General features: G+C 45.7%; 1 protein-coding gene across 21 annotated transcripts in view; it reads left to right on the top strand.

Moving 5' to 3' along the window:
- Positions 1-26,701, top strand: part of KCNMA1 (potassium calcium-activated channel subfamily M alpha 1) — a gene marked incomplete at both ends in the record, with an annotated part of 759,101 nt that overhangs the window by 234,320 nt on the left and 498,080 nt on the right. For 20 of the 21 annotated variants that reach the window (XM_080693563.1, XM_080693576.1, XM_080693572.1 and 17 more), the window contains one exon: positions 1,920-2,078. The exons of the other annotated variant lie outside the window; for it this stretch is intronic. In XM_080693563.1, the coding sequence (XP_080549689.1) occupies positions 1,920-2,078 (159 nt within the window). The remainder of the gene's footprint in view (positions 1-1,919; positions 2,079-26,701) is intronic. 21 annotated transcript variants of the gene reach the window in all.

Raw genomic sequence — 26,701 nt, 5'->3', positions numbered from 1 at the left:
GTCCCCGTCTTACATGGGGGCTAGATTTTCACTCAGAATTGGCACCACTGGTTACTATGGCTGCCACAAATCAGGGCCTCCATCTCCCCTGGAGAGACACCTGTGCACAGTCTCGTGTGGCTGGGAATCAGAGACCAGCACACATCCTAACGGGCCAGTGAGACTGGCCTGGGAGGCTTGGGCAGCAGCAGCTGCCACACATGCCAACAGGTGGCCCTCAAATCAGCCCTCTATAAGGCCTCCCCCTCCCAGGCTTCCACTTGGATTGTTCTAGCTCCATGGGGCTTAACAGACTTGGAAATAACTATCAGCATCCCGTGCTTCCTCTCTGGTCCCCAGGCTCCCCATCCAGGGGGAGCCAACGAGAGAGAAGCAGGCACCAGGCACAGCTTCCTGCTTGTGTGGCCAAGCCCCAGAGTGTGGTTCAAGCAGGGTTCCCTCCCTCGTCCCCTGCTCCCCTGGCCTCCATTGACCTCACCCCTCATGGCAAACAGATTTTCACCTCTGCCTCTGGTTTCTCTCCAAGATGCAAGAGCTTGCTTTGGAAATTCAATGCTAGGGTTTTAAGTGATGGATATAATTTGTGGGTACTTTGTATTTATCTTCATCTGTAGTAATAAACTCAAATTCAGTGGGTATTTGAGTATGGGTCTGGCAAAATTTATATTTTAGATGAATAGGATTTTTGTATAAGTATGTTCCATGCAATATTTGGGATATGCTTATACTAAAGAAATGTTGCTTACTTGAAATTCACATTTAACTGGGTGTCCTATTTTATACCTGACAGCCCTAAGCCCAGCCTCTGTAGTTGCTGAAGGGACGATACTCAGAACCCTTTTTAGTCATTCATTTCTGTTAATTTAACCAACTTTGTGCCAAGCCCTCTTTTAGGCACTGGCCCATAGAAGGGGAGGCAGACAGTAAATGAAGTAAGTAAGTGGATTATCAAGTGTATAGAGTAAATTAGAGGTTTTAAGTTGTATGGGGAAAGAATAAAGCTAAAAAGTGCTGTTGGAAGGAAGGACTTGTGTTTTGAAAAGGGTAGCCAGGGAAGATGCCTTGAGGGGGTGCTTGCTGCATGAGCAGAGGCTTCCAGGAGATGTGGGACTAGCCCTGAGAATGCAAGGGAGGAGTGTTGCCAGCAGAGGGCACAGGTGTGTACAAAGGCAATAAAATCGGGCCTAAGGTGGGGTTCAGTTATCTCATGAGATCAGCCTTATTATTCAAGCACACTTAAGCTTTGAAGGGCTATTTATTGTCTCCTGTAACTGAAAAAGTCTAGCATGTATTTCAGGCATAGTTGGATCCAGGTATGCAAAGGATGACACCTATATGGTGGCTTTATTTTCAAGGAAGAACGACTTTTTGTAGTCTTTCCAGTTCCAGGAAATGAGTCTCATTGGGTTGGCATGGCCCCTGACTATCCTGGGGCCAGCTGATTGCCAGGCAAACAAAATGGACTAATTGACCAGTTTCCATTACTGAGAACACTGTGGGGCCCTCTGTCCCTTCGAATCCCAGGTTGGGGATATCCTTAGAGGAAAGTGGGGGTGCTGCTGTGAGGGGGACAAGAACCAGGCAGGTGAAGACCCCAGTGTGCTGACCAAATCCCTGACTGCCCTGTGACCCTGGGCAGGGCGCCTTCCCTCCTGGGCTGTGGGGCTTTGCTCCATAAAGCAGGCAGAGATTACTATCATCCTACTTCCTCTCATATAAATATTTTAGAAGAAACTATAAGATTTTTTAAAAACAATTTTTAATAAGTCAAACCATAGCCCACCTCCTCCCAATGCTTGTGCCTTTAAGCCAGAGTCCACCGTTGCTGGGCACCCCTTGGACTTTGCTCCTTTACACGGTGGTGGTGTTATTTGAATCTAGTTGTTTCCTGAGTCTTAACTCTTGTTCTTTCTTGCCAGGAGGCCCAGAAGATTAACAATGGCTCGCAGGCGGATGGCACGCTCAAGCCAGTGGATGAAAAGGAGGAGGCGGTGGCAGCCGAGGTCGGCTGGATGACCTCAGTGAAGGACTGGGCGGGGGTGATGATCTCCGCCCAGACATTGACCGGCAGAGTCCTGGTGAGTCCTGGGCTGCCCACACCAGGAGAGGAGGCCTGGCCTCTGGGCTTCAAGGGCGTTGAGCTGGAGATGTGATTTGCTGTTGCTGGGAGGTGCTGTGCAGGAGGTACATCCTCTATGCACACTTCAGCCAGTTGGGTGTGTGTGTAAGGGATCTGCAGAGTGGGCCAGCTTCCAGGGCTAAGAGCCCGCTGGGAGGATGTTCATAACTTTCTTCTCCTGCAAGATAGGTGTGTGCACATACACACTGGTTCAGTGTGGAACCAAAGAGGCCAAGGAAATATACCAGACTATCACGGCCTACACATCCCAGGATTGGGGAGTTCTGCATGCATGTGTGTGTGTGTGTGTGTGTGTGTGTGTGTGTGTGTGTGTGTGTTTGTGTGTATTTGATGGTCTTTTAGGGATATTTCATACATCCTCCAGTGGCCAGGCAGAAAGCCCCTCTTGGGGCAGTGTCCTGATTTGCACTGTGCCAGCTGGATTCTGGCCATGGTGACCAACCGCTGTCATACTCATGCTGAAATTGTCGGCAGGGCATCCCCCATGTTCGAAGCATCGCCAAGCTGCCCTGGATTCGGATGGGGTTGTGGCCCAGGCCTATCTGCACTAGGGCTCATACTTCCTTTTCTCTGTGAATACCCTACTTCTCTCCAGTGTGCTTGAGTGTGGCTTCACTGACTGGCCTCGTTTGAGGCAAGGATCATGGGTGGGACAGGTCTATAGTGGCAGACCATACTAATTTGCCTGGGACTGAGTGGTCTCTGAGATATGGGTCTTTCCATGCAAAGACTGGGGAAGTCTTGGTCACCCCTGCTGGGCTGTGCTTCTGCCACAGTGGGCTCCCCGCTGCAGCAGCATGCCTCTTGATTTTTTTGGGTCATCTCTGGGCAGGGAGTTTCCTTGAGAAGGATGAAGCGTTCAGGTGACTTCTCACTGTGACTCTGAAAGCCATCTTGTGTGGACCACATTTTCAGGGCCTGAAACAAGAAATTAGCCAAGAGGCATTTGGCTCATAAAAAGAATGAGCAGGGACCTCTTAGCGGCTGGCTGTATCAAAGATCAGCCAGGGATACCAGAAAATAGATGCTATTACCTAAATACTGCTTGGCAGGAGGTGACTGCAGGTGAAAGGAAGTGGTAAACATTTCACTTATCAGAATCCTTCTTGGGAAGAACCCTGTGTTGTTGGGGGATAAGTGACTCCCACACTGCTAGCAGGAGGGAGGGGACACTGAGTGCCCACCCTGCTCCAGAAACTACAGGTGCTGTCTAGGCAGTCGTACAAGTGGACCAGGCTCCAGGAACTGTGAACTCTATGTGAGCTGAGTCTCCCTAGGAGTCTACCTGTGGGGCCATGGCTTATGGTAACTGAGGGCAGAAAAGAAAGAGGGAAAAATTGAAAGCTGGGGTTCTGGAGAAGGAGAAAGAAACTGGGGAGGTCATGTGGTGCATGTAGAAAGGCAGAGGGCAGGATGATCAGGTCCCCTGTAGCCTGGGGATACTGTGTCCATTTCGGGCTTGCAGGTGGTTTTCAGTTGGCTGTGCTGTGCAGTCACCACCATCTGTCTCCCCTTCTGATTCCAGGTGGAGTTTCCACTGCTCTTTCATGGCTGTATGTGATGGGTTCTACGTTGGGGGCACAGTGAGCTTGGGTTCTGGGTCTGGGTTTTCACGGGGACAAACTGGAGGCTGTCCACTCAACACACTTGCTGGTAATGGCAGAGACAGATCTGCAGATGGTTGGTTGCACAGGGGGACACCTGCTCCTTTCATGTGGCCATCATGGACCGTCTAGTTATCTGCATCAGGATCAACCAAAAGTTATAGAGTACCAGTTCTGGGCCAAGTGTTTTCTCAGTCTTGTGAAAAATAAGTAATGAGCCTGATTCCACTGTACCACTTGTGGGTGTTGCTGGAGTGTGTGGAGATAAATAAATTGAGTCCAAGCAGTGTGTGTGCATGCGTGTGTCTGTGTGTGTGCATACATGTGCAGGCCGCACCTGTGTGTGAGCTGGGGAGGTTGGGGGAGGGAAAAGGGCTGCAGAGAGGAAGGCCTTTGCTCTGAAACAGCTACTTTGAGATGAACAGAGCACACACTTGATGGCTGACAAGACATCAAAAAGAAAAACCTGTTCAAGCTTGAAAACAAGAAATGGACCACTTGGTGGGCTTGGAGCTGAAAAGAACACCTAATAAGATGGAAAGCACTGGGCTTGAGCTTTGGAATCAGAGTTAAGATTTTAAAGGTCAAAGGAGAGGAAATCCTTTGGGGGTGAGTCAGCTGCAGGAGGAGAGGGGTTGTTAGGAAATTTGGGCTGAGGTTGTAGGACAGGGAGATTATAAGGGTGAAGTACTGTGATTGTTTGTTATCCAGGTGGAGCTGTGGATAAGCAGAGTCCCGTTGGGGGAGGCAGGAGTTCAGAGGTTCTAGGACAAGTTAGAGTATTGAGCTGCCGCATTGGTGACTGCACCTGAGAGGGTGACTTCTGTGTCCTTGGTGGAGCAGGGTGATGCCAGGCAGATAGGATGCACAGGAACAAGCGTGCCTGGAAGCCTCCCCGGACACGACTGCTGACTGTTCAGTACATGGTTGGGAGCCTCTTGTGCACCAGGCCCGGTGCTAGCCCGTCACCATCGATGTAAGGGCAGGGACTATGTCATCGTATGCGCTCCACATCTCCTGTGTTGCTGTCCTGTTGTAGGGGTTCAGCACAAGAAAGCCAGCCAGTGTTCCCTGTGAATCCATCTCTCTTTTACAGTTGAGAAAACTCAAGGCAGAAGGAGGGCCATGACTTGCCAGAAAATATGTAGCTTTGGAGACAGAGCCAGCTTGGTACCTACCGGCCTCCGTACTCCCAGTCTAGTGCTCCTTCTGGGTCCTGAATTACCAGTTGACTAGAATACCTTTTCTTTTCTAAGCCACCTCTAGCTGCTGCTTTGTCTGTGACAGTTTGACTTCATTGCCTAGGAGGCCGTCGGCCCAACTCTCTTAACTTTTGTGAGCAGAAGTATGCTTGCCCTGGTCTCCTTGCCCAGCACTTCCCAAGGTGCCAGCTGCTCTCTGAAGGTCTCATTGGAGAAAGCCATGCCAGGGATGCTGGGGCCCCTCAGTGTGGTGGACCCCACTACTCAGAGCACAGGATCTTTGAGTTCCAGATGGTGCCTGGAAGACAGGTCTGTCTTTTAGAAGGAAGCAGAGCCTTGCTTTGCACAAAGAAATTACTTCACTCTGATGCTTCAGCTCACAAGAGAAGCTGCTCTGCCTGTTCAGAGCCCAAACTGTGTTTGTCTTGAGCTGTCCAAATGTTTATCCCTGCAACAGTGGGCCCAAAGCTAGACCAGACTCTAGGCTGTTCAATTTCCCTTTTCAATTTTTAATTTGTTTCCCTTGACATAAACCCAGGAACTTGCCCTCCACACCTGGGCCCCTTTCTCACCTGTCTAATTGTCATAGATGAGAGTCTTGAAGCTGGGGCACACGGTGGGCAAGGCCCAGGTGGGAAATGATTTGCCAGAACAAGCCAGAGTATCCTAGGATCTCTCAGACAACCACACCATTCATTGAGGAATGCTGATTTCTTACAGGCTCTTTGCTAGGCACGAGGCATATAGCAGTGAGCCATGACCATATTATTTATATCGCTGAACAAGACGTAAAGTCACAGAGCTCCATTTAAAAAATGACAAATGATAATCGTCCCTCACTAGGGCTTTTTATAGTCAACACCTGGAGCTTTATTACCACACTGATGAGATTCCTTGACCCCATGGCTCCAGGTCTCAGAATAGCTTCTTTGCCTTGTTTCACCCTGGTACCAGGCTCAGCTGTACAACACAGCTAGACTGGATGATGAGCCTTCTCCCAGAGCACACGGCTAAGAGATTCAACATCAAAGTGAGCACCACGCTGTCAAGGGCTACTGCTGCCTTCATCTTTTAAAATTGAAGAATATGTATTTTTTATTATAAAAATAGATTCCACATCCATGGATCCAACCAGCCACCTATCAAAATTATTGAGGAAAAAATGCATCTCTACTGAACATGTGCAGTCTTTTATTTCTTGTCGTTATTCCCTAATTAACACAGTGTCACAACTATTTGCATACCATTTACATTGTATTAGGTATTATACATACATAATTTAGGGATGATTTAAAGTATGCGGGGCTGTGTGTAGGTTATGTGCAAATACTATGCCATTTTAGATGGGCACATGAGCATCTATGGATTTGTCCACAGGCCATGCTGGATCCAACACCCAGAAGATACTTGTAGACAACTACAGTATAGTCCATGCTTATTTTGGAAGTTGGAACATGGTAGAATTCCACTTTAGGATATGAAGTTGACCCACAGCGAGGGGCACTCAGTCTATTCAATTAATGCCATCAGAATGCCGCCCAACTATTTGGGCATTGTTGAGGGCCTGTTTATTATACCACACAATAGCCATGTTATGCTCATACTCCCGTGATAAACTATTCTTTGCCCCAGAGATTGTCATGGTCCTCCTGGTAAACAACCAGTGAGCAATCTAAATTAGAAAAGGGATCATATTTCTTTCTGTGGTGGTTCCTGGGAGCCAAGCTGGTGGCCCAGGTGAAGGTAGAGAGTATCCTGGATTGTCACTTTATGTATTCACATCTCCTCTGGCTCCCTCTCTGTATCTCTTCTCGTCTTCTCATTGCCCTGATTCCCTTGACATTCCATTTAAAATTCACCAGTATGTGGTTATGGGCTCCATACATCTCTGTGAGCCAAATTAAGTTCTTCTGAGGTTGAGGTGGTATTGGTACAGAGGACACACAACACATGAAGAATAATTTTAAATAGTTTGGTTGTACTGTGTAGAATCGTAAGCCCAGAGTTGGTACACTTTCCTGTAGTAAATATTTCAGTCTTTGTGGTCATGCTCACTGTCTCACAACAACTCAACTCTGCCAATGTGGTTTGAAAGCATCCAAAACAGTCACAGTGTGACCATGTTCCAATAAAACTTTATTTACAGAAATAAGTGATGGGCCAGCTATGTTTTATAAGCGATAGTTTGCTAACTTTTGATTCAGTTCATTTTCTTATTTTATAAAGAAATAGAAAAGTAGAGGCTGAGAGGAAAGGGTTTTTTTTTTAATGTTGTGATAGTAGCAGAGAACCCATTGATGAAGGGGAAAGTTATGGACACATGGAGGTAAAGGAGTACAAAAACACATACTTACACTGTCTCTTCATGCCTGCTTTCTGAATATTCATGTTCACTTTTATGTTGATTTCCAAGTGACTTTCTCCCTAGGGAAACCATGTCTGTGTCAACCCCACCTCAAAATGTGAGCAATATCTGTACTGCCTGAACTTTTCCTTAGCTCCTTGATAGATTCAATGTTTTGTGCTTCTCTTCAAACACCGGTCTCACCAATACAGCCAGCAGCTCCTTGAGCAAAGATTGAGTCCTTGGAAGTGTTCTTTTTAGTTACTTTCCCCATTTTCCTATGCTCCTACATTTGAATATTGCTCCAGGAAATATACACATCTAATTTCATGAACTGAAAACATTTGCTGCTTGCTTTAATGTAAGGGGGATGATTTATCAACACAGGGAGAAAGAAAACACCAGTCTCTCCCTTTATCTTTCTAAATATGTCACACGCCTGGCATTTTACATTCACATTATGTACAGAGTCTGGACCATTTTATTCTTATCTTCCAGGGTCCAAAAGGAAATATGTATCAAAAAGAACTGTCAAATAGAAGTAATCCTATTGGCTTAACAGTGTTAAGTAGAAGTGCACTGCTGTGATATTTGTTCATGAAATTGGACTGGTGGAACCAAATGGGGGTGCACGTGGCCATACACTTAATCAAATCTGTGACACTCATTGCGGTCATATCTTCTGTCCAGTGCAGGTGGTGTTTCTCACTGGAATCCTCTCCTTTTCGTTTTCAGTGGTGCTTTGTGGCAAATTCACACACAGTTCACATTTCCACCTCTCTCTTCTCATCTATGCTCTTCCTGTTTTGTTTTTAAGTTTTAGCAAATCTGCATTAAAACTTTCTGTCATCTACAAATGTTCTATGTGGCAGAAAGATCAGGGGTTTCATACGACTGTGTTCTTAACAGAGTGAGCAGTGTGTCCTGCCCTTTGTGTTATTGGGAGTTCACTGAGTTTTTGTTAGAGTTAACACCCCAGAGGGAGATCTTTGATTCAAAGGAACCATGTGGTATTCCCCACCAGGTCTTAAAAGGGCTCTTTATTTTATCCTGTGAACAGATACAGATTTCATATTTTGGTTATTTGTCAAAAAGTTGAAGAAGGCATGTTACATTTTTATATTATTGAACCTGAAGTTTTGTCTTTGATGAAAGATGCACTAAATTTTCACTGGGTTCGTTGTTTGTGACCCAGCAACATTTATCAGGTGAGAAAAACATGAGTCTGAGAAGTAATTGCATTGATCAGGCTCCTACGACAGGTAGTGAGCGGCCTGTTGCTGGATGTGTTCCCAGAGATTCAGGATCACATTTGCTGCTGCAGTTGCTGACAGCTGGTTAGACTTTATCCTTGTTGCTTTTAATTGGGTTTCACTGAATATTAGACCCAGGAGATGCTTTAGGATAAAGATGGTTCCCTAGGAACTTGGACAGGTTTCAGTTATTGACCCCTCCTGTGTATTGCCCATGCAAACCAGTATATAAATACTCACAGAAGCCATGAAGTCAGAAAATGCCAAGATTTTGCTTAGCCCAATGGCTCCCACTGTCATTCCACCTTGGGGCTCTTTCTCATGACACACCCATGGGCAGCATTTAAGTAACCCAGGATCACAGGTGACAGCCCACAGGCCAGGCCAGGGTGGCTCACTGCCTCTTTTTGCACGCCATTTGACTAAAAATGGCTTTACATTTTTAATCGCTAAAAAAAATCAAAAGGATATTTTGTGTCATGTGAAAATTATTTGAAATTCAAATTTCTGTGCCCATAAACAAAGTTTCATTGGAGTACAGCCACGTTCACTCATTTCCATATCGTCTATGGCTGCTTGCGTAAGACTCTACAACACAGAGTTGAGTAGTATCCGCAGAGTCCTGAACACCCACCAGCTCAAAATAATTACCATCTGGCCCCATAGAGAAATACTTCCCGCCCCTTTTGTGACTGTGGATAGTCTTCTCCAAGTGGCTGATGAAACTTGCACCCCAGGTTCCTCATGACACAGGGTGATGGACATGAAGTAACATCTGGCCCCTCCTTGCTGAGACATGCCTACACAAACTTCTACAAGCTCCATCAAGTCCTGTGGCAGGGTTGAAGAGACAGGCCAGAACTAAGGGGAACCTCTTAGTTCCACAGCAGGACCCCAGGCCGACTCAGCAGACTTGCCCAGCATATTCTACTTATCAAGGTTAGGGCAGTGTGTGTGATAATTGTGTAGCAGGGTCAAATCTTCTTGCCCCCCTGCCTGCCCTCCTCAGTCTCCGAGCCCCAGGCCCTGACAGCTTAGACTGCCTAGTCCTTGCTGCAGTGATGACCCTTACGGGGCCTGCAGAGCAGGTGCTTCGGCTGGCGCTGGCGCTGGCCCCTGGTCTTTCCGCCGCTCTGCAGGCTGCATACTGTGCACAGCATCCCAGTGCATGCTGCACAGAGTAGCTGTTAATTTTACTAGCTAGTGTGTTGATTCCTCTGACCTCCCCAGGGCTGTTGTGAAAATGGAGAGTTTCAGAAATCAATCGTCTGCTAGCTCTGAAGCTAGGAAGAGCCTCCTGTCTCAAGAATAGCTTGCTTCATGTTGACCATCTGTTTCTGGCTCATGGGGCCTCTGGACCCCCATGACAAGAGCTTATGCTGTCACCCCTCTCCTCCAGGGTGTCCAGGACAGGATGGGTTTCTGCTTCATCCTTTGTCTCATCTGTCTGACCATCTATCTGCTTATAGCCATTTATAATCTATATCCATTTATTGGTGCTTTCCTATATAGCAGGTAGTCAGTAGTGTCTAGTAAATGAGATAGAACACTGCCAGGGCCTGTGCACTGAGCAGGCCTGGCTGCCTTCCTTTTCAGGTCTTCCTTTGCCTCTGTTGGTCTGGGAGGTAGGGGCTCTGCCCTTCACCAAAGAGCATTATTCAACCTTGGGCTTCTTTTCTATCTGGCTCCTTGTGTCTCTTTCTTACTTGATCAGAATCTACAAAAGGCTAGGCGGAGCTCTTTGCACCCCCAAGTCCTAGCTCCTGTTGCTCCTCTCTCCTGGGACACCCACCCCTGGGAAGGAGTCGTTATGGCCCTTGGAACACAGACGGCTACGGCTACTGGATGTGCTGAGGCTTGGTGGTATAGCCAGATAGCAGCACCCCAACTTCGCCTCTCTCTGAGACTTTTACTCTGCCAACCTGTTTTATCTTTTGGTGCCTCAGTGTCCTCATCTGCAGAATGGGGGTTATAGGCTCTGCCTCTTCATGTTATGGTGAGGAGTTAATGAGTCAACGCATATGAAATGTTTAGAATGGTTAGTGCTTCTCAAACGCTGGCCATTATGATATTTGCTATGTCTGTGTGAACCTGGTACCATGTTATGGAGGAAATGGGCTGGCATTGAGACCCACCAGGGCAGTGAATGGTAGAGAAATCCCTTTTAGGAGGGAGAGAAGGCGCAGTACTCAGACCTTCCCATATCTGACATTCTTTCGGTGTTCTGAGGAGCCGTGAGCACACAGCTACTTGAAAGGCTCTGGGTATGCTGGGCGCCTTGCACACACTCATTCTGGTTCATCCAGGATCAGTTCCCTTTGCAGCAGGCACATGCAAGCCTGACTCTCTATTGTTGATTGGATCAGAAAATTCTCACTTCACAGTTTTCCCAAGCTGTTCAGGGGCTGGAGCAGGCTGGGCTCTCTCTGGAGCCCTACACTGTGGACACACATGTCACAGAAAATGCTTTGGCAGGATGACAGATGAGTCTTGTGGAAAGAGAGACAGTGGTGCACTCACCAAATCCCCTGCATCTACCCGGACGTCCTCCCTGGATACGGAGCGAGGCCAGCAGGGAAGAAACAGGCTGGGCCTGTTATAGAGGGCATATCGCCACCAGTACACGGGGAGGTATGTTTAACATCCATGATGGCGAGTAATGACTGCAGATCCATCAAAAGGAGATGGGAAAGTGCTACATGACCAGAAGACAAAGACATATTCTACTGTACATGTGAGCTGAGCTCTCTAGCCATCCCTTCAAACATTCCTGAAGCACCTGCCAGAGGTCAGACACCACCCAAAGCAATGGACACCTGTTGGTGCTTACCACAGAATCTACAAAGCGCAGTCTTGCAAGGCGTTGAAGTGAAAATGTCATGCCTGCTTTGCTAGAACACCTTTGGATGGCAAGGGTTTTGAAATTGAAGTTAGTGATACCTTAGAGCCCGTGCCCCATCCATCAGTGCTTTGGACAGGCCTGGGAGCAGGAGCCTCAGCAAACATGTTTATATGATAAATAACCTTCCTCTTTTCTTCCTTTACTTTCTTCTCTCTTTTATTAAATCTTTATTTGGTACTGGGGATTGAGCTTAGAGTCATTTCTTCTCATTCATCCAGGATCAGTTCCCTTTGTATCCCCAGCCTTTTAAATTTATTTTTTATCTGGGCTACATCTCCAGCCTTTTTATTTTTGTTTTTAAAAAGGGTCTCAGTAGGTTGCTGACAGTCTAGCTATGTTGCTGAGGCTGGCCTTGAACCTGCTGTCCTCCTGTCTGAGTCTCCTAATTACCGGGATTATGTTTATACCATACCACCATTGCCTGACTCTTCCCTCTTTCTTTTCCTCCTTCCCAACCAACAAAAGCTGGGGCACCCCCTGGAGGAGACTGAGTGGATTTGGAGTTTACCACCTTGGGCTGGTTTTCTTACATTCTTAGACTTTTCCCCACAGCCTTTAGAGGATGCTAATGGTTTAGCAGTATCTGTTTGTTAGAAAAATATCTTGGAGGGCTGAGACTCTCCTTAGAGCCTCTGTTTCAGCGGTGAGAAAGTTTGTTTAGTAAGGAGACTCAAAAATAGCGAAGAAGAGGATGACAAAGTCATCAGCTTTTGTTGTTGCCGGGAAGCACGTGCTTGGACAGTCACACTCGGGACCACACACAAGCTGACGCTTCCAAATTTAGTTTTTCAGGCTATGTTTAGGAGGAGGCAGACGGATTCGTGCCTGTGGGCCCCAAACATTCCAATTTGGTGCACTAGAAGCCCCATTTTTAGGGCCTGGGTCCAGAATAATGCTTTTTCCAGAAAAACAATGATTTCATGGAAACAATACCATAGAAAGCCACCATTTGCCCTAAAAATGTTGTCAGAAGTATTCTCTCCTCTGAGCAGTAAGACAACTAGGACGAGACAGTCACTTCTCTGTTTTTGAAGGAATTAGGGCACTTGAAAACTCAATTAAAGGCACCCAAGCCTCTTAAGCAGCAGGACTATCTTTTTGCTTATTCAGTTAATTTTAGTTCGTAACACTGGCCTTGTGCCCACAGAGAGGGCATGGTGAAGGTGGAGGCCAGGAGCCTCTGAGTGGGAGCTAGGTTCCCAGTGTGCCAGCCTGCAATGGCACAGGTTTTACCCTGGGATTGGAGGTTACCTTGAAGCTCGTGTGCCTCCTCCCTGGGCAAGCACACCTCCGGGCCTTCCTTATTTATTGGAGGAAAGTTAATCCAGAAAGTAAATGTACTGGGCATCCTGGCTCCTGCAGGAATTAAACAGATGCCCAGGACCCAGCCGATGAGTTGGAGAGGTTGAGAAACCACCCCTTTCCCAAAGCTGTATCCAGACTGTTTTAGCAGAGAGGCTAAATTTGGACCTTTCTCTCATTCCCTTTTTAATGTCTCCCCACCTCCTACTTTCTGTGATTATTAGAGAAGTAACTGTCCTAGGGAAATCAGAGAAGAGCTCATGAGGACAGAGGATGGAAAGACCCCTTCCCCTTGCCACTCTTCTTCTAGCTCTGTCCTCACTCACTAAAATAGCTTGAGCAAGGCATCATGACTCACACCTGTAATCCCAGTACTTGGAAGATTCGACTTTGCAAGTTTGAGACCAGCCCCTGCAACTTAGCAAGATCCTATTTCAAATTAAGATATAAGAAAAGGGCTGGGGGGCACACCTCAGTGGTAGAGGGCTCTTGGGTTCTATCGCAGCGTTAAAGAATAAATAAATAAATACAAGCTGGAAGCAGAGATTGAATCACACAAAAAAGCAGCATTTCAGGGGACTAAGGCTGATTAGCCTCTGAGTTCTGCCTTGCCCCAGAAGGTGTGGAGTTTGCGAGCTCACCAGGAGAGGTATGGACCGTGCTCCCTGTTTCTAGAACAAGAGCCTGCTTGTGGTTTTTCTGATGGGAGAGTTCCTTTAGGGCTCATTACCAGCTGGGCACTTAGAGAGCCATCTGCCTGGGCTCAAGCCTCATGGCTAGAGAATGATTTCCTGCAAAGGGAAGCCACTGTTTCAGGACCCACTCCCTCCACAGACACTTGTGGGCTCCCAGGAGTGCTGCCATGATGTTATCACCTCTCACAGACCCAGGACCTGGGCAGCATGGTCTCTGGGCCTCCTCATATCTCTCCAGGAAGAAAACTCAGATCAGAAGGAAAGGACACCATCTACTCAAGGAGGGCCGTGCTGTGTCTCTCGGGGCCTTTGGGCTAGTGACAGTATTTTGGATCAATTTGGGATTCAAAAGTAGAGATGAGAATCACTCTTATTTGAGGAGCTGTAGTGGCCAGAAAACTATGTTTCAATTCTAGCTCTGCTGTGATCTTCCTGGGTGACCTTGAATGAGTCAGTTTTCTCTTCAAGGCCTTGGCCTCGTCATAGGTAAGATGAGCATGCCAGAAGTTTCTCCATGGTTTCTTCCCTTGTGGCTCATGGATGTGTCTGTGTCTATGGCTCATGATGCCCCTGTCCTAGTCACTAGGAGTGCTGCACAAGAGAGAACAGGCCCTTCCTCTCCTTGCTTCAGGAGGAACTTAGAGAGAAGCAGAATAATCCTAGGGTCATTCCTTCATGGCTCTCCCGGGGTTGCAGTCCATTCAAACAAAATTCTTTCCATGGCCTAGGCGGCCCTGTGAGAAATAGCCCTGCCATCTCATCTCCTAAGATTCATTCCTTTCAGATTCTTTGCACATAGGTCTCAATATGCAGATGGGAAGGGAAGCCTTTGGTTAGAATCGTCAAGTTCTGCCCATGGCCATGGAGTTGGCAGGAGGGAGAGGGCTACATCCAAGGGACAGTTTCTCCCCAGAAGGTGTGTAGCCTTCTTTCCAACCACTACAGCCTCTCAGCCTCTTCTTATTTCTGAACTGCTGCAGATTGAGGAATTCCCTGTGGTCCTGCAAGGGCATTTCTCTTCCAGAGGCAGAAGCTGCTGCTCCGTATCTATATACAAATACTCACAAAAGGCACGATTATGTACAATAGAGACTGCCAAGGCACCTGGGAGGGACTGAGGAGTGAGGAGCCTTACTGTGACAAAGTCACTCTTAATTTCTGGAACAAGGGAGCAGACTTGGGGACTGGCAGAAGTTCACTCCAGCCAGGTAACCCCCAGCAAGGGTGCCGACACTGTGGGCGGTCAGTGGATTTTCATGTAGCAAGAATTTCCCCAGTGAAGGTTTGTTTTAGGTTTACTTCCTAGATAGGCTTGAAAAACAAACTCAGCACTCCACAGTGGGATTTTCCCAGTGTTTCCAATTAAAGTAAAATGGTTTAAGCAAAGACTGTATCCTTGGGAGGAAGGGCTGAGTCCTTTCCTGTATGCTAAATCACAAAACATCTCTGTTTCTCTGCCCTTATACCCCATTTGCAAAGCAGTGATTTCATCTTATTGCCTTTCCCAGAGATTTGGGGCACCAGAGCTGATTTCCATGGCCCCCTGACCCAGAAGTATTTGTGTGCTGGGGCACGAGTATCATCTTACTGAACAAATCTTGTAGAGGCAATTCAGTAAGACACCCTTCTAGCTCTAAAAGATATAATACTTCCTCCCTGGGATGAGATGGAGAGATCAAGATAGACAGAAATAAATAAGTAACCCCTTTCTCTTTCATTTAACTTTCTTTCAGAAACAGCCTCTGGTGCTAATTATTTCTGTTGTAGATTTTGTCAGACTTTGGATTCTCCATTCTTTTGCCATAGGTGGTATATTTTAAAGATGCAAAGTGACGCAAAAAACAATCTGGCTTTCCTGAGAGATAATTTTGTGTACATTAAACAGACACATTAAGCCATTTACAAGAGAGCTGTTTGTTCTCAGGGGTCTGGAGAAAATCTGAATTTCTAATTCTGGTCTCTTTAATAATTTTCAAAAGAATTGAGGGCAATAATTAAATGTCTTTGAACTTCCCCAGGCTGCCTTCTCTTCCATGATCTCAAAGTATTTGAAAATGAATAGAATTCTCTCCCTGGTTAAAATCTGTGAGGGTAGATCAGGGATCAGTCTCAGGAGGAGTTTTTCAGAATGGGGGAACCTAAGGTAAAGAGGCTCAAAAAGAAAGGAAGAAAGAAAGCACAAGGTCACCTTCAGAGCTTCCAGCACAGAGTTGAGTGAAGACCTTCCATCATAGTTTTTAGTTTATAGTCTTGGCTGCTAAATCTTAGAAAGAAAGCAGAAGAGAAAACAGGTAGGACTGAGTTAAGGCTGTCTATAATGAGCTTATTATGATATGCACCATTTTCTAGCTCTAGTGTTTAAGGCTTAGAAGAGATCTAGTCCAGGGATGGTGAACAGGATTCAATTCCTGGGCCCATTCTGCTTGATCAATGGTGCCAAATGAGAATGCTTTGGCAAAGGCTCAAGGTTCAGCAGGACAGAGCCATCAAGGCTGGGCTCTAAGGGATGCTGCGAATGATTAGTGATGTCTGCCATAGGTACAGGTTTGGAAGACGGTAGAGCTAATATTACTTATGCATTAGCTGGATCACATTTCCTACAGTCTACTTTTAAGTGTGGTTAAAGTGGCGCTTGTCCGGGATCATACAGTCAGTCTCAGACAGCATATGGACTTGAATGCACATCTCTCTGCCCTGTCTGGCATCTAATAGCTCAGATCCATAGGTTAGACCCCAGAAGAGCACCAACATGGTTAGCTTCTTACATGAACCTTTTTTCTTTTTCTTCTTTTACTTCACATTGCAGTCTGACTTCAGATTTTTCCATCTGGAAATTTTCTTTAGTTTTGGAGAAGCAGAGGGGGCGGATTTGAGAGCCATGGAGATTCTACAGACAAACAGAAGCACAAATACAATTTCCCTGTTAGGTCCACTCTCAAAATTCTCTTCCCATGCGGCACACGCCGATCTCAGCCCTCCTACTGCAAAGCGCCCCTTCAGCCCACTCCTGGGATTCTATCCTCTCAGTCTCTGCAGATGCATCGTCTGCCCCCCACTCCCCCAGCACCATAAAAAGCTTTGGTGGGGGCCGATGCGTCATCATCTCTTCCTTTGTCGCCGCAACTCCCATTTCTTTCCTGTGTCTCCCCGTAATGTTCCACCTCTTCAGCTATTCTTGCTCACATCTTAATGGCTGTACTTACAAAGATAAATACGTTTTGCCTCTGACCAAAAGTAGCATCGGCCCTGACTTGAATCTCAAAATCAGCCTGAGTTGCAGGGAGGAAGCAGGGCCAGAGTCCCCAATTTTATCCTGGAGGCCATAAAAGTTTGCAAAGAGTTTATCATCTCCATCAAAATGAAAATGGGATTCCAAGGTTTCAAAGATAAATAACTAGGCCGACTCAGGCTTCTGTCAAAGCCAACTCTCTTTCTCAGTTTTACGAGTCTACCTGCTGTGCTTTACCCTGGCATCGATCTCACTGTGATGTCAGACAGAACCTTGTCCAGGAATTTATATAAAACTGGGCTGGGATGGAGGATTTCAGGCAATTGGTAGAGTTTGGGAGAAGGCTGAAAAATTGTATTCTTGGACCATAACTCATTCTTCAACCCCTCATTCATTCCTCAATTCTCTCTTTCTGACATAACAGAAATTGGAATAGAAAGCCCATTAGCTGGAAGGCCCAGGCTGGGTTTAGATTCTGGGTTTGTGATTTATCTGGTGCTATAGCAAACAGGGCTTCAGTTTCATGTCCCTAACTATCTTTCACATTTGAGGTGGCCAAGATTCTTTGTCAGGACTGAATTTGCCACTCTGACTTCTGGAACTAGCAGCGTGCAAGCGGGAAAGGGTTGGCTTGTGTTTCCTTGGGCTTCTCAAGAGAACTCCGTGTTCCAGTTTCTCTGAAAACCAGTGTTGCAGGGAGCCCCCATGCCACTCTAGGTGCCAAGAGTGCCCATCGAGTGCTCCTCGGAACTCATTTCTGATGTGAATAATGGGTTGGAAGCTGGTGCAGTTATCTTGTATCCTGGTTGCAGTCAAGTCCCATGGATTTGCCCTCGATGCTCCTTTCTTCTTCATTGCCCTAAGTCCTAGACTCTTCCTTCTCATACTCAAGCAGCTTCTCTGTCTCTCTCCTCATTTGTCCCATATCCTCCCTTTATCTATCTTCCATGCCTTTCCAGATGGATTTTGCTCCATACCAGCTTTGTGCAGCTTTCCCCAATACTCGACAGCCTTAAGTGGCTTCCCATGCCCCTCTCCTCTGAGGCCCAATTGGTCTCCTACACCATGGACCCCTCCTCTGAAATCCACGAGTCTCACTCACATACATTTGTGCATAGTACTCATCTATCTTAGGGGCAGTGCAGCCGGGTGGTCGAGAGCACTAGCTCTAGAGACAGGTTGGCTGAGTTTGATCTTGGCTCTGCTATGTTGGGCCAGTAACCAAGGACAATAGTACCTACCTCATAGGGTTATTATGAAGATTAAAATACCTAATGTTTGAAAAGTGTTTAGAACAGTAGCTGGCACAGATTAAGCATTATATAACTTGTTTGTTAATCAAACACAGTAAATTACAAGTTCCTTGAGAATAGAAACATGTATTTTAATTTTATAATCCCTTTTGTCTTATACTGAACCAAAATAATCCTGAACCAGATTGCCATGAAAATGAGAGAGAGAAACAGTGAGGTGGGGATACTTGAGAAAGTATTTTGTCATCTTTTTATTCATCTGGTATTATTAAGCATCTGCAAGTACCAAGCTTTTTGATTGGCAGTTGTTGATCTTAATGGAATGAGATACAGTCTCTAAGCTCAAGGTAGGTCAGTGTCTAAGAATGTTGAATATAATTGTATAGAAGACACCTAATAAGCATGATCTGTTCTTGTCCCCATGATACAGAAAAGGAGTCCAAGGCACAGAGAATTATTAATAACTTAGGTAAGATCATATGTCCTATAAACATCAGAACTAGGAGTTTGTGATCAGTGGCCTTTGGCTCTTTTTTACTGTGCCCTGTGCTTCTCATTCAACAATGAGATAAGGCATGAGGGAGGGTGTAAAATAACAGATTAGGGAGCTCCTAAAGATACATGGCTCTGGGGGAAGGTTAAGACAGGAACTGGCCATAGAAGAGTCCTACATCAAACTGGACAGGCATTGCAATCCTGAATCTGTGGCCATTTGTTTGTGGAATGTTTATGATGGTGGGCAGGCAGAGCAGTTTCATATCTTCCCTTTTAGGAACCACTTCTCCCTTCTGTCATACCCGGATGCCCTCTAGCCAATCTTCTGTGTGGTAAGGGTGGTTTTATTTTCTTCTTCTTTGGGTAATACGCAGGACAGAAGGTGGATATGCCTGTTGATTAGAAAAGGTACGTCAGCATTCCCTCTTTGATCTGTTTCCTTCATAATGGGCCCATTTTGAAGGTTTCTATAGGGACAGGGACAGTGCCCCTCTGCTGGGCTTCATGAGCCAGCAAATGATCAAGGTGCCAGGGAAGTCTGGAGAGAGCCTGGCTGGTTTCCGTGGCAACTGCTGCTTGCCTCAACCCTGTGCGCACGCTTCCCTCTTCCCACGTAGATGTGTTTATTTATTATTGACTCAATGCATGAGTGCCTGAGTGGCCATGCAGGTGCTGTCCCCACCTCCATCCTGAGGTCGCTCTTAGTGTGGAAAGGGGACCCACACTGAGTGGAAGAGGCACAAGGTGCACTCTCCTAGGAAGAGCTCTCCTTTCGCCCAGACCTTGTGTCATCTGTCAGCATGGTGGTGGTGGTCTCTGGGGGCTTGAGATGCAGATCTAGAATAGTTGAAGTCAGATACCATCTAGGACCCTGCAGTGATTCACAAGCTGTCCCCGGGAACTGACAGTGACGCACAGACCTACACAAACAGGTGACTTGTTCTCTCCCCTGGGGATGCCTGTGAGCTGGCTGAATGTACATAGACTGGAGAAATGCTAGACCTGGGCTTGGCAGCACGGGGGCTGGCTGTTGAACATTTGAAAGATGGCTGGGCCGGGCATGGTGGCGCACGCTTGTAATCCCCACACTTGGGAGGCGGAAACAGGAGGATCGTGCTGGTTCGAAGCCAGCCGCGCGCGCTGGCTTAGGAGACCCTGTTTCCAAATAAATAAAATAGGTCTGGGAGTGTAACCCGGAGGTAGAAGGGCTTCCAGACACCCCAGTACCACAAAAAAAGAAAGAAAGAAAGAAAGAAAGAAAGAAAGAAAGAAAGAAAGAAAGAAAGATGGCTGGGCTGCAGTAAAATGCTCTATGATGGGGTAATTTAGTATTTATGACAAGAGGATGTAAAATATCCCATGTATCATTTTCATAGTCATTACATCTTCAAATGGTAATATTTTAAATAGATCAATTAAATAGACTATATTATTAAAATTAATTTTAAGCTGGGCATGGTGGTGTATGCCTGTACTCTCAGTACTTGGGAGACTGAGGCAGGAGAACTGCAGGTTCAAAGCCAGTCTCAGCAACTTAGTGAGACTCAGCATAAACAGGGCTGAAGGTGTAGCTTGGAGGTAGAATGCCTATAAGTTCAACTCCTAGTACTACATAATAAATAAATTAATAAGAGAACTTAAAAAATTTACTTCTTTTGTACTTTTAAAAATGTCCCTTTTAGGTGGATGGGGTGATGGTTGTATGACAAAGTGAGAGCTGAAGTAATGAGGGAAAAATAAAGGTCCACAAAGAGGAGCCCTCTGTGTGTGTGTGGCGGTGGGATGGGGTGGGGCTGCTTCATAAGGGCGGTGTAAATGAGTTGCAGTTGAGCCTCACGTGAGTCCTTGTGTGGGTCCGGGAAAAGTGGCATTTGAGGCCCAGTTGTCCTGTGTCCATTTTCTCAGGTTCCTACTTTAATTAGACTAAAATTATTGGATCTCAATACTCTCCTAGTTAACTCAAATTGCTGCCTGTTGTTCAGAGAAATAGAATTTGAGGGCCAGACATGGTGGCATACTTCTGTAATCTTCTGTACTTAAGAGGCTGAGACAGGAGGGTCACAGATTCGAGGCCAGCCTCAGCAACTTAGCAAGACACTATTTCAAAATAAAATAATAAAATAGGGCAGGGGGTGTAGTTCAGAGATAGAATATCCCTTGGTTCAATACCCTCTACCCCACCCCACAAAATTCAGTACTAGAAAGTATTATAGAGAAATCTGTAGTTCTACCTTATTCTGAAGAGAAGAAAATGAGGTCATAGGAGCAAGTAACATGTTTGTGTTTGTTTGTACAAAAACCTACTATCAAGTGTCATCTTTTTTCTGACGTACCTTTTCTAATCAATATATTCCATATATTTTCTGTAACTTTCATTTTTTTAATAAATTGCCCCTTATTTTAAATTACTCCCATCTCCCTATCACCTGTATCTTTTTTCTTTATAACATGCAAAATTTTCCAATATACTATAGACTTTGTTTATTTATCAGCTATCTTCCTCTGTTTCCATTAGAATCCAAATTCTCTCCATAAAATCGGGGCCTTCTGTCTGCTGGGGTGGCTGCTGTGTTTGGTCCCCTAGCTCCTAGGACGCGGTCGTGTGGCTGTATCTGTTGGATGTGTGGATGAGGGCTGCCATGGGTCTCCCAGATCCATCCTGGTGGAAATAAGTCCTCTTTTGCTCATCTAACTCAGAAATCCTTGGGGAGAATAGAAAATTCATTTTTAACCCCAAATGGTGCTCTAAGGTCAAAATAGCATTGAGTTACCCAGAGATAAGCTACAAATATTGGCTGTCTAGAAAAGAGGTTGTTATGTTTGGGGACTTTGTGTTTTTTTCTTTTCTGTGGTAATACTGCTGAGCTGCACCCCCAGGCCTGCTTTTATTTTTATTTTGAAAACAGACTCTCACTGGGCTGATGAGAGCCTCCCTACTTGCTAAGGCTGTCCTCCTGTTTCAGCCTCCCAAGTGCTGGGATGACAAGCATGTGCCACCACACCCATCTTGCGTTTTCTCTTCATTTCACCATGTTCACAAGGGCTGCTTGAAGTAAACAGCAGACAGAGAAACCAGCGTGGGGATTTGCTCTTGTGAAAATGAGAGCATCTTTCATATATAGAACCAATAGGGCTTTACTAGCTTACAGCAGGGGAAACAGCTACAGCAAATGAGGGGAGGCTGGGAGCAAAGCCCGGAAGGCGGGCAGAGTCCTCCACTCAGCTGACATTCATCTGGGTCTGATTGTGCACTAGACTCTGAACTGGATATAGATCTATGGCTTCTTTGTTTTTTTTAGCTATGTTTTTATTTCCTAATTGCTTCCTGCCCAGGCCCAGATGGGGTATATATATATTCTGGGCCCAAGCGATCCTGCCTCAGTCTGCTAAGTAGCTGGGACTACAGGTACATACCACATGTATACAACAAAAATACCATGTATTGACAAATAACAATTGTATATAAGGGGCATAAAGTAATGTGATGTTTTGATGCATATATGCATTGTGGAAGGATCAAATCAGGCTAATTAACTTACCCATCACCTCAAATATTTACCATTTGCTTGTGGTGAGACCATTTAAGAGAGAGAGAGTTTAAAATGTCCTTGCTGTGGCTGGATAATGGGTACATTTGAGAGAAAAAGGATTCATGTGTAGGTACTTGATTGAGAGGATTGACATTTTCTGCCAGGTTTCTGAAATGTTTCTTAATTCTTTGGTAAGAAAGGCTGAGCTAGAAAGTCTAGACTCTTCAAAGGAGCCCTGCTAGGGGCTCTAATTAGAGGATTCCTATGCAAGAGAAATGAAGGAAGGAACAGATGTGACTCGGTGGTGGATAAATAAAGACCTGACCTGAAGGAAATGCTTTTGAACATTAGGGTCTGGGCTGGGCTTCTTGGAGAGGACCTGGGAGCAGGGTCCACACAGCTGGAGGGCTTCATGTGGAAACTCAAAGGCAGGAATGAGATGTCACATGTAAGACTCTGGAAGAAATTGAAGAATGCCCTTTATGTTGATATCCAACAGGAGAAAGAGATGGCACCAAATATGATGCCTTTACCTAATGTGAAAGAAACGTTAGGTGACAGTATCACTGTTCCAAAATATTTTTTGTTTAATCTATACACACTCATTTGTTTTTTGTTCCCCTCTGAGACTCTGAGAGTAACTGTTCATAACCCCCAGCTAATCATCAATGCTGATATCTATTAAGGTTGCACTGAGTGCCGCAGATAATGCCAGGTGCTTTCCCTGCCCACCTCTTGAATCCTCATATTTGTACTATCTGGGGGCATTCTACCTTTGAGATACATCTTCAGCCCTATTTTATTTAGTTTTAAATTTGAAACAGGGTCTCACTAAGTTGCGCATGACCTCTCTATGTAGCTGAGTCTGGCCACAAACCTGCGATTCCCCTGTTTCGGCCTCCCAGGTACTGGTATTACAAGCGTTTATCACCACGCCCGGCTACATTTCTCTTCTTTCAATGGCATCTGTCGGCCAGGAAACTGGCAAGGGGAGGATAGTTAACTTGTCTTTGTAAGTGGCATTCCTAATGGAAATGCTGATTCAAGAAGACAGCAATTTTTTGAGAATTAAAAAATGACATGGTGTGGCATTATAGAGGGGGCAGGGATGAAGAAATGTTGGCCAAGAGCCAGATGTAGCTCACTGTGATTTTATCTCATTATGGAAGCAATTACCAGGAGTAACATATTCTTTAGTCGTGTAGTTGTAAATCTGTAACATAGCTTTAAAATCTTTTACTGATAGGCTTTCAAATTCACAGTTCCTTTAGGAAAGAATATGTCTGTATTTCTCATTTTGTTGCTATTGTTTGTTTTCTCTCTGCTTCCCTATGTCAGAGTTTGTGTTAATAACTTCACCTAGATGCCTTTCTCATCTCTTCTCTTTGTTTTCTTCTCCTGTATATGTACAGAGCTGTTTGCTTTACTTTCCCCCTTTTTCTCTATACCTATTAGTATCCCTTAAGTGCCCATGAAAGAGTTTAAGTTCTTAGTGCTTACTGTATAGAAGGGAGTTTTATGCTTTAATTTAAAGGTAAATAGATGATGCTTCACTAATGTATCTGTCTTTAAAATAAATAACACAGAGTTGCTTTTTTACTTTGTTAATATTAGAGGGATCTTCTAAAAATTAGGAGAATAATCTGATTTTATACTGAATAGGGATACTTGATGGTGGAAGGATGCTTAAAATTCTTTTGGCCCATTCTGTCAAGAAGTTCCCGGCCAGGCGTGGTGGCGCACGCTTGTATTCCCAGCATTCGGGAGGCGGAGACCGGAGGATTGTGGTTCGCAGACAGCCTCAGCTACTTAGTGAGGCCCTCCACAACTCAGTAAGACTCTGTTTCAAAAAATAATACTAAAAAATAGGACTGGGGGTGTAGCTCAGAGGTACAACACCCCTGGGTTCTATCCGTGGTGCCGCAAAGAAGAAGAAGAAGGAGAAGGAGAAGGAGTATTGGAAAAGGAAGAGGAAGAGGAAGAGGAAGAAGAAGAAGAAGAAGAAGAAGAAGAAGAAGAAGAAGAAGAAGTTGTTGAAGTTATTCCTATTTGGTTTATTGCCTTTCTTGGTTATTACTCAATTTAACAGAAAAATTGTTAAACCGACACTGTTTTCTATAGTGTCAGGGGAAAGCCTTGTTATTCTCCAAACATCAAATAAAGCATGTGCTTTTGTTTGTGAACCAAGAACTTCTGATTAGAAAACAGACAATTACCAAGGGTGTCAAAGCATCTCATCTTGGTGTTTGTGATGAAACAATAACAATGAATGTACCTGTAGGGACCATGGAATGAGACTTTTAATTTGAGTCCGAGGATGGGCCAAAGAGCTGTCATTTACAACATTACACAGATAGTCTCACCATGAAGAATAATCGTATCCTGAAATTACATCCTTCCTGCCAATTGATTGGTTAGTTTATGATGATGGCAATAGTGGTATATATTTGCACATACTTGTCTAGGTGCCTGTCTTCTACCATCTTCTCTCTCTTTTTTTTTTTTTTTGTACTAGTCATTGAATCCAGGGGCATTCTACCTCAAAGCTGTACCCTATCCCTATTTTATTTCAAAAGAGGATTTCCGTATGTTGCTGAGAATCTCACTAAGTTGCTGAGGCTGGCCTTGAACCTGTGATCCTCCTGTCCCAGCCTCCCGAGTACTGGGATTATAGGTGTTTACCATGCCTACCTTCACCTATTTTATCTGGCATTTGAACATCCCAGACTCCTATGAGCTAGGGATGGGGCAGTGAGGAGGCACAGATACTTGATGTACAGATGAGCTGTGCCCACCTCCCACCATTGACCTGGGTTCCTACCGATCCACTCCCCCTGGGGGAGTGGACGAGTGTGCTCTCTTTTCATGGCCTGTTGGTTCAGTGGCACCTTGGGGCTGCAGTGACCAGGGTCACTTCAGGTGAATGAATCAGCAGAACATTTTTAGCAATATAGCTCATTTTCTCAGTTCAAACACTGGGGACTCAATTCAAGCAGTTCAAACACTGGGGACTTCTTTGAATTCAGTAAAGGAAATAAACCCCTCTACCTATGCCTGTGAATGGTTGGAAGCTTATCTACTGTCTCTGGTGCCAACATTTGTCCAGAGATCCCTCACAAAACCTCACCCTAACCCTAAACCTCTCTGGCATTTCCTAACTTGAGAGGTGATGGTGCAAGTCTGAATACAGGTGAATACAAGGTGTGAGATGCTCTGAGGGCCATACTTTCTTTACCCCTCATTCCCAGACTAGGAGAGAGTCTGTGTTATAATTGCCATTTTACATAAGAGGCGGGATCAGAATAGTTGAGTGCCTCGCTGAGGGTTGCTTAGCAGATAGATGGTGTGACTGCTATGACCTGTGATCCCCGGGATCTCCAGCAAGTGTTACCTTCCGAGGCATGGCTTTCACACTCACAAAGGCCTGGAGCTCTCTGTGTTAAATGACTAAAATCCAGCTGCTATCTTAAAGGGCTTGAGGTAGGGGGAAGCTGCCCCCCATAGGTCCCGTGGAAGCTCTGTGAAACCTGGAGGAGTCCTTGGAGAGCGTACCCACCATGCCAGTTCCAGCCTTCCCTTGAAGCCTGGCCCTTCTGAAAATGATGTCATTTTCACTACCTGGGAGAGACCCTAGATTATGCCTGCCTATCACATAACTACTTCCCTGCTAGAAAATCATGAGTTCTGGGCATTAAAGGACCCAGAATATCTTTCTTCTTGGCCTACCTCTTTCTTATGTGAGCCAGCAAAAGGAATTCCTGGGAATTCTCTCTGCTCTGGGCTTGGGCAAGAGAGCTACCCTCTCTTGAGGAGTGGGTATGCATGTTGATAATGAGGCCAGGCTTGGAGGGATGAAGTAGGAAGTGGCTGGAGGTTAGTGAAGGATGAGCTGGAACTTCTGGACCAGAAGAGGAAGCTGATGTGGAACGTGCCATGAATGGAGCTGCTTAGATCCACTAGCCTATTGTACCAGTCAGCTGTTTTATCCCAGGGATCAAAATACCTGACAAGACCAATATGGAGAAGGAAAGGTTGATTTGCACTCACAGCTTCAGAGGTTTGCTCCATGGTTGGCCAGCTCCAAGGCAAAGCCATCATGGTAGCAGGGAACTGCCTGGGCTACCAAGTCTTCCACCACTCATCAGTCCTCTGGGCACCCATGTGCCAGCTCCACCATTTTGCTGAAGAAACAACCCAGATTCTGTGATGCTGAACAACTCCCTGGGATTTCACAGGCTGGGCAAGGAAGATCCAGGATTCACGCACAGCTTGTGCTCTAAAGGCAGTATGTTTTCTTTTATTCACAATTGCTTTTGGAATTGGAGGCAGAGCCAGCAGGAATGATGCGATTCTGGTGGTGCAGCAGCCTCCCCTGGCATGCCAGCCTTACCCTTATATCTCCACACCTCCTCCAGCAAGCCTCTGCTGCTTTCCTAGCCCACATGACTCTTCTCAGCACTTCTGTGCTGGCCACAGATCTGTTCTTTGGTTGCCTTGTTGCATAAGTCTCACCAGCCCTTTAAGACTATGCACTCGCCAAGGGCAGGGGTGTTATATACACACTAATTTAGTCTTTGGGTGAGATTTGCATGCTCACAGTCCAGGAAGTCATGCGTGGGCAGCTTCCTTCCCCTATTATAGACATTGCTGTAAGCCTCTTGAATCTGGGTGTTGAGTTATGCTGGTACTCTCCCAGCCCTAGGGGTCCTGGGGAAACCCACCAGCTTTCCCTCTAAGCCCAACCAGTAGCAT

This window comes from Muscardinus avellanarius (genome assembly GCF_963383645.1).
Source record: "Muscardinus avellanarius genome assembly, chromosome: 4".
Taxonomy (NCBI): domain Eukaryota; kingdom Metazoa; phylum Chordata; class Mammalia; order Rodentia; family Gliridae; genus Muscardinus; species Muscardinus avellanarius.
Note: the sequence above shows the minus strand (reverse complement) of the source record. Positions and strands in the feature narration are given on the sequence as shown.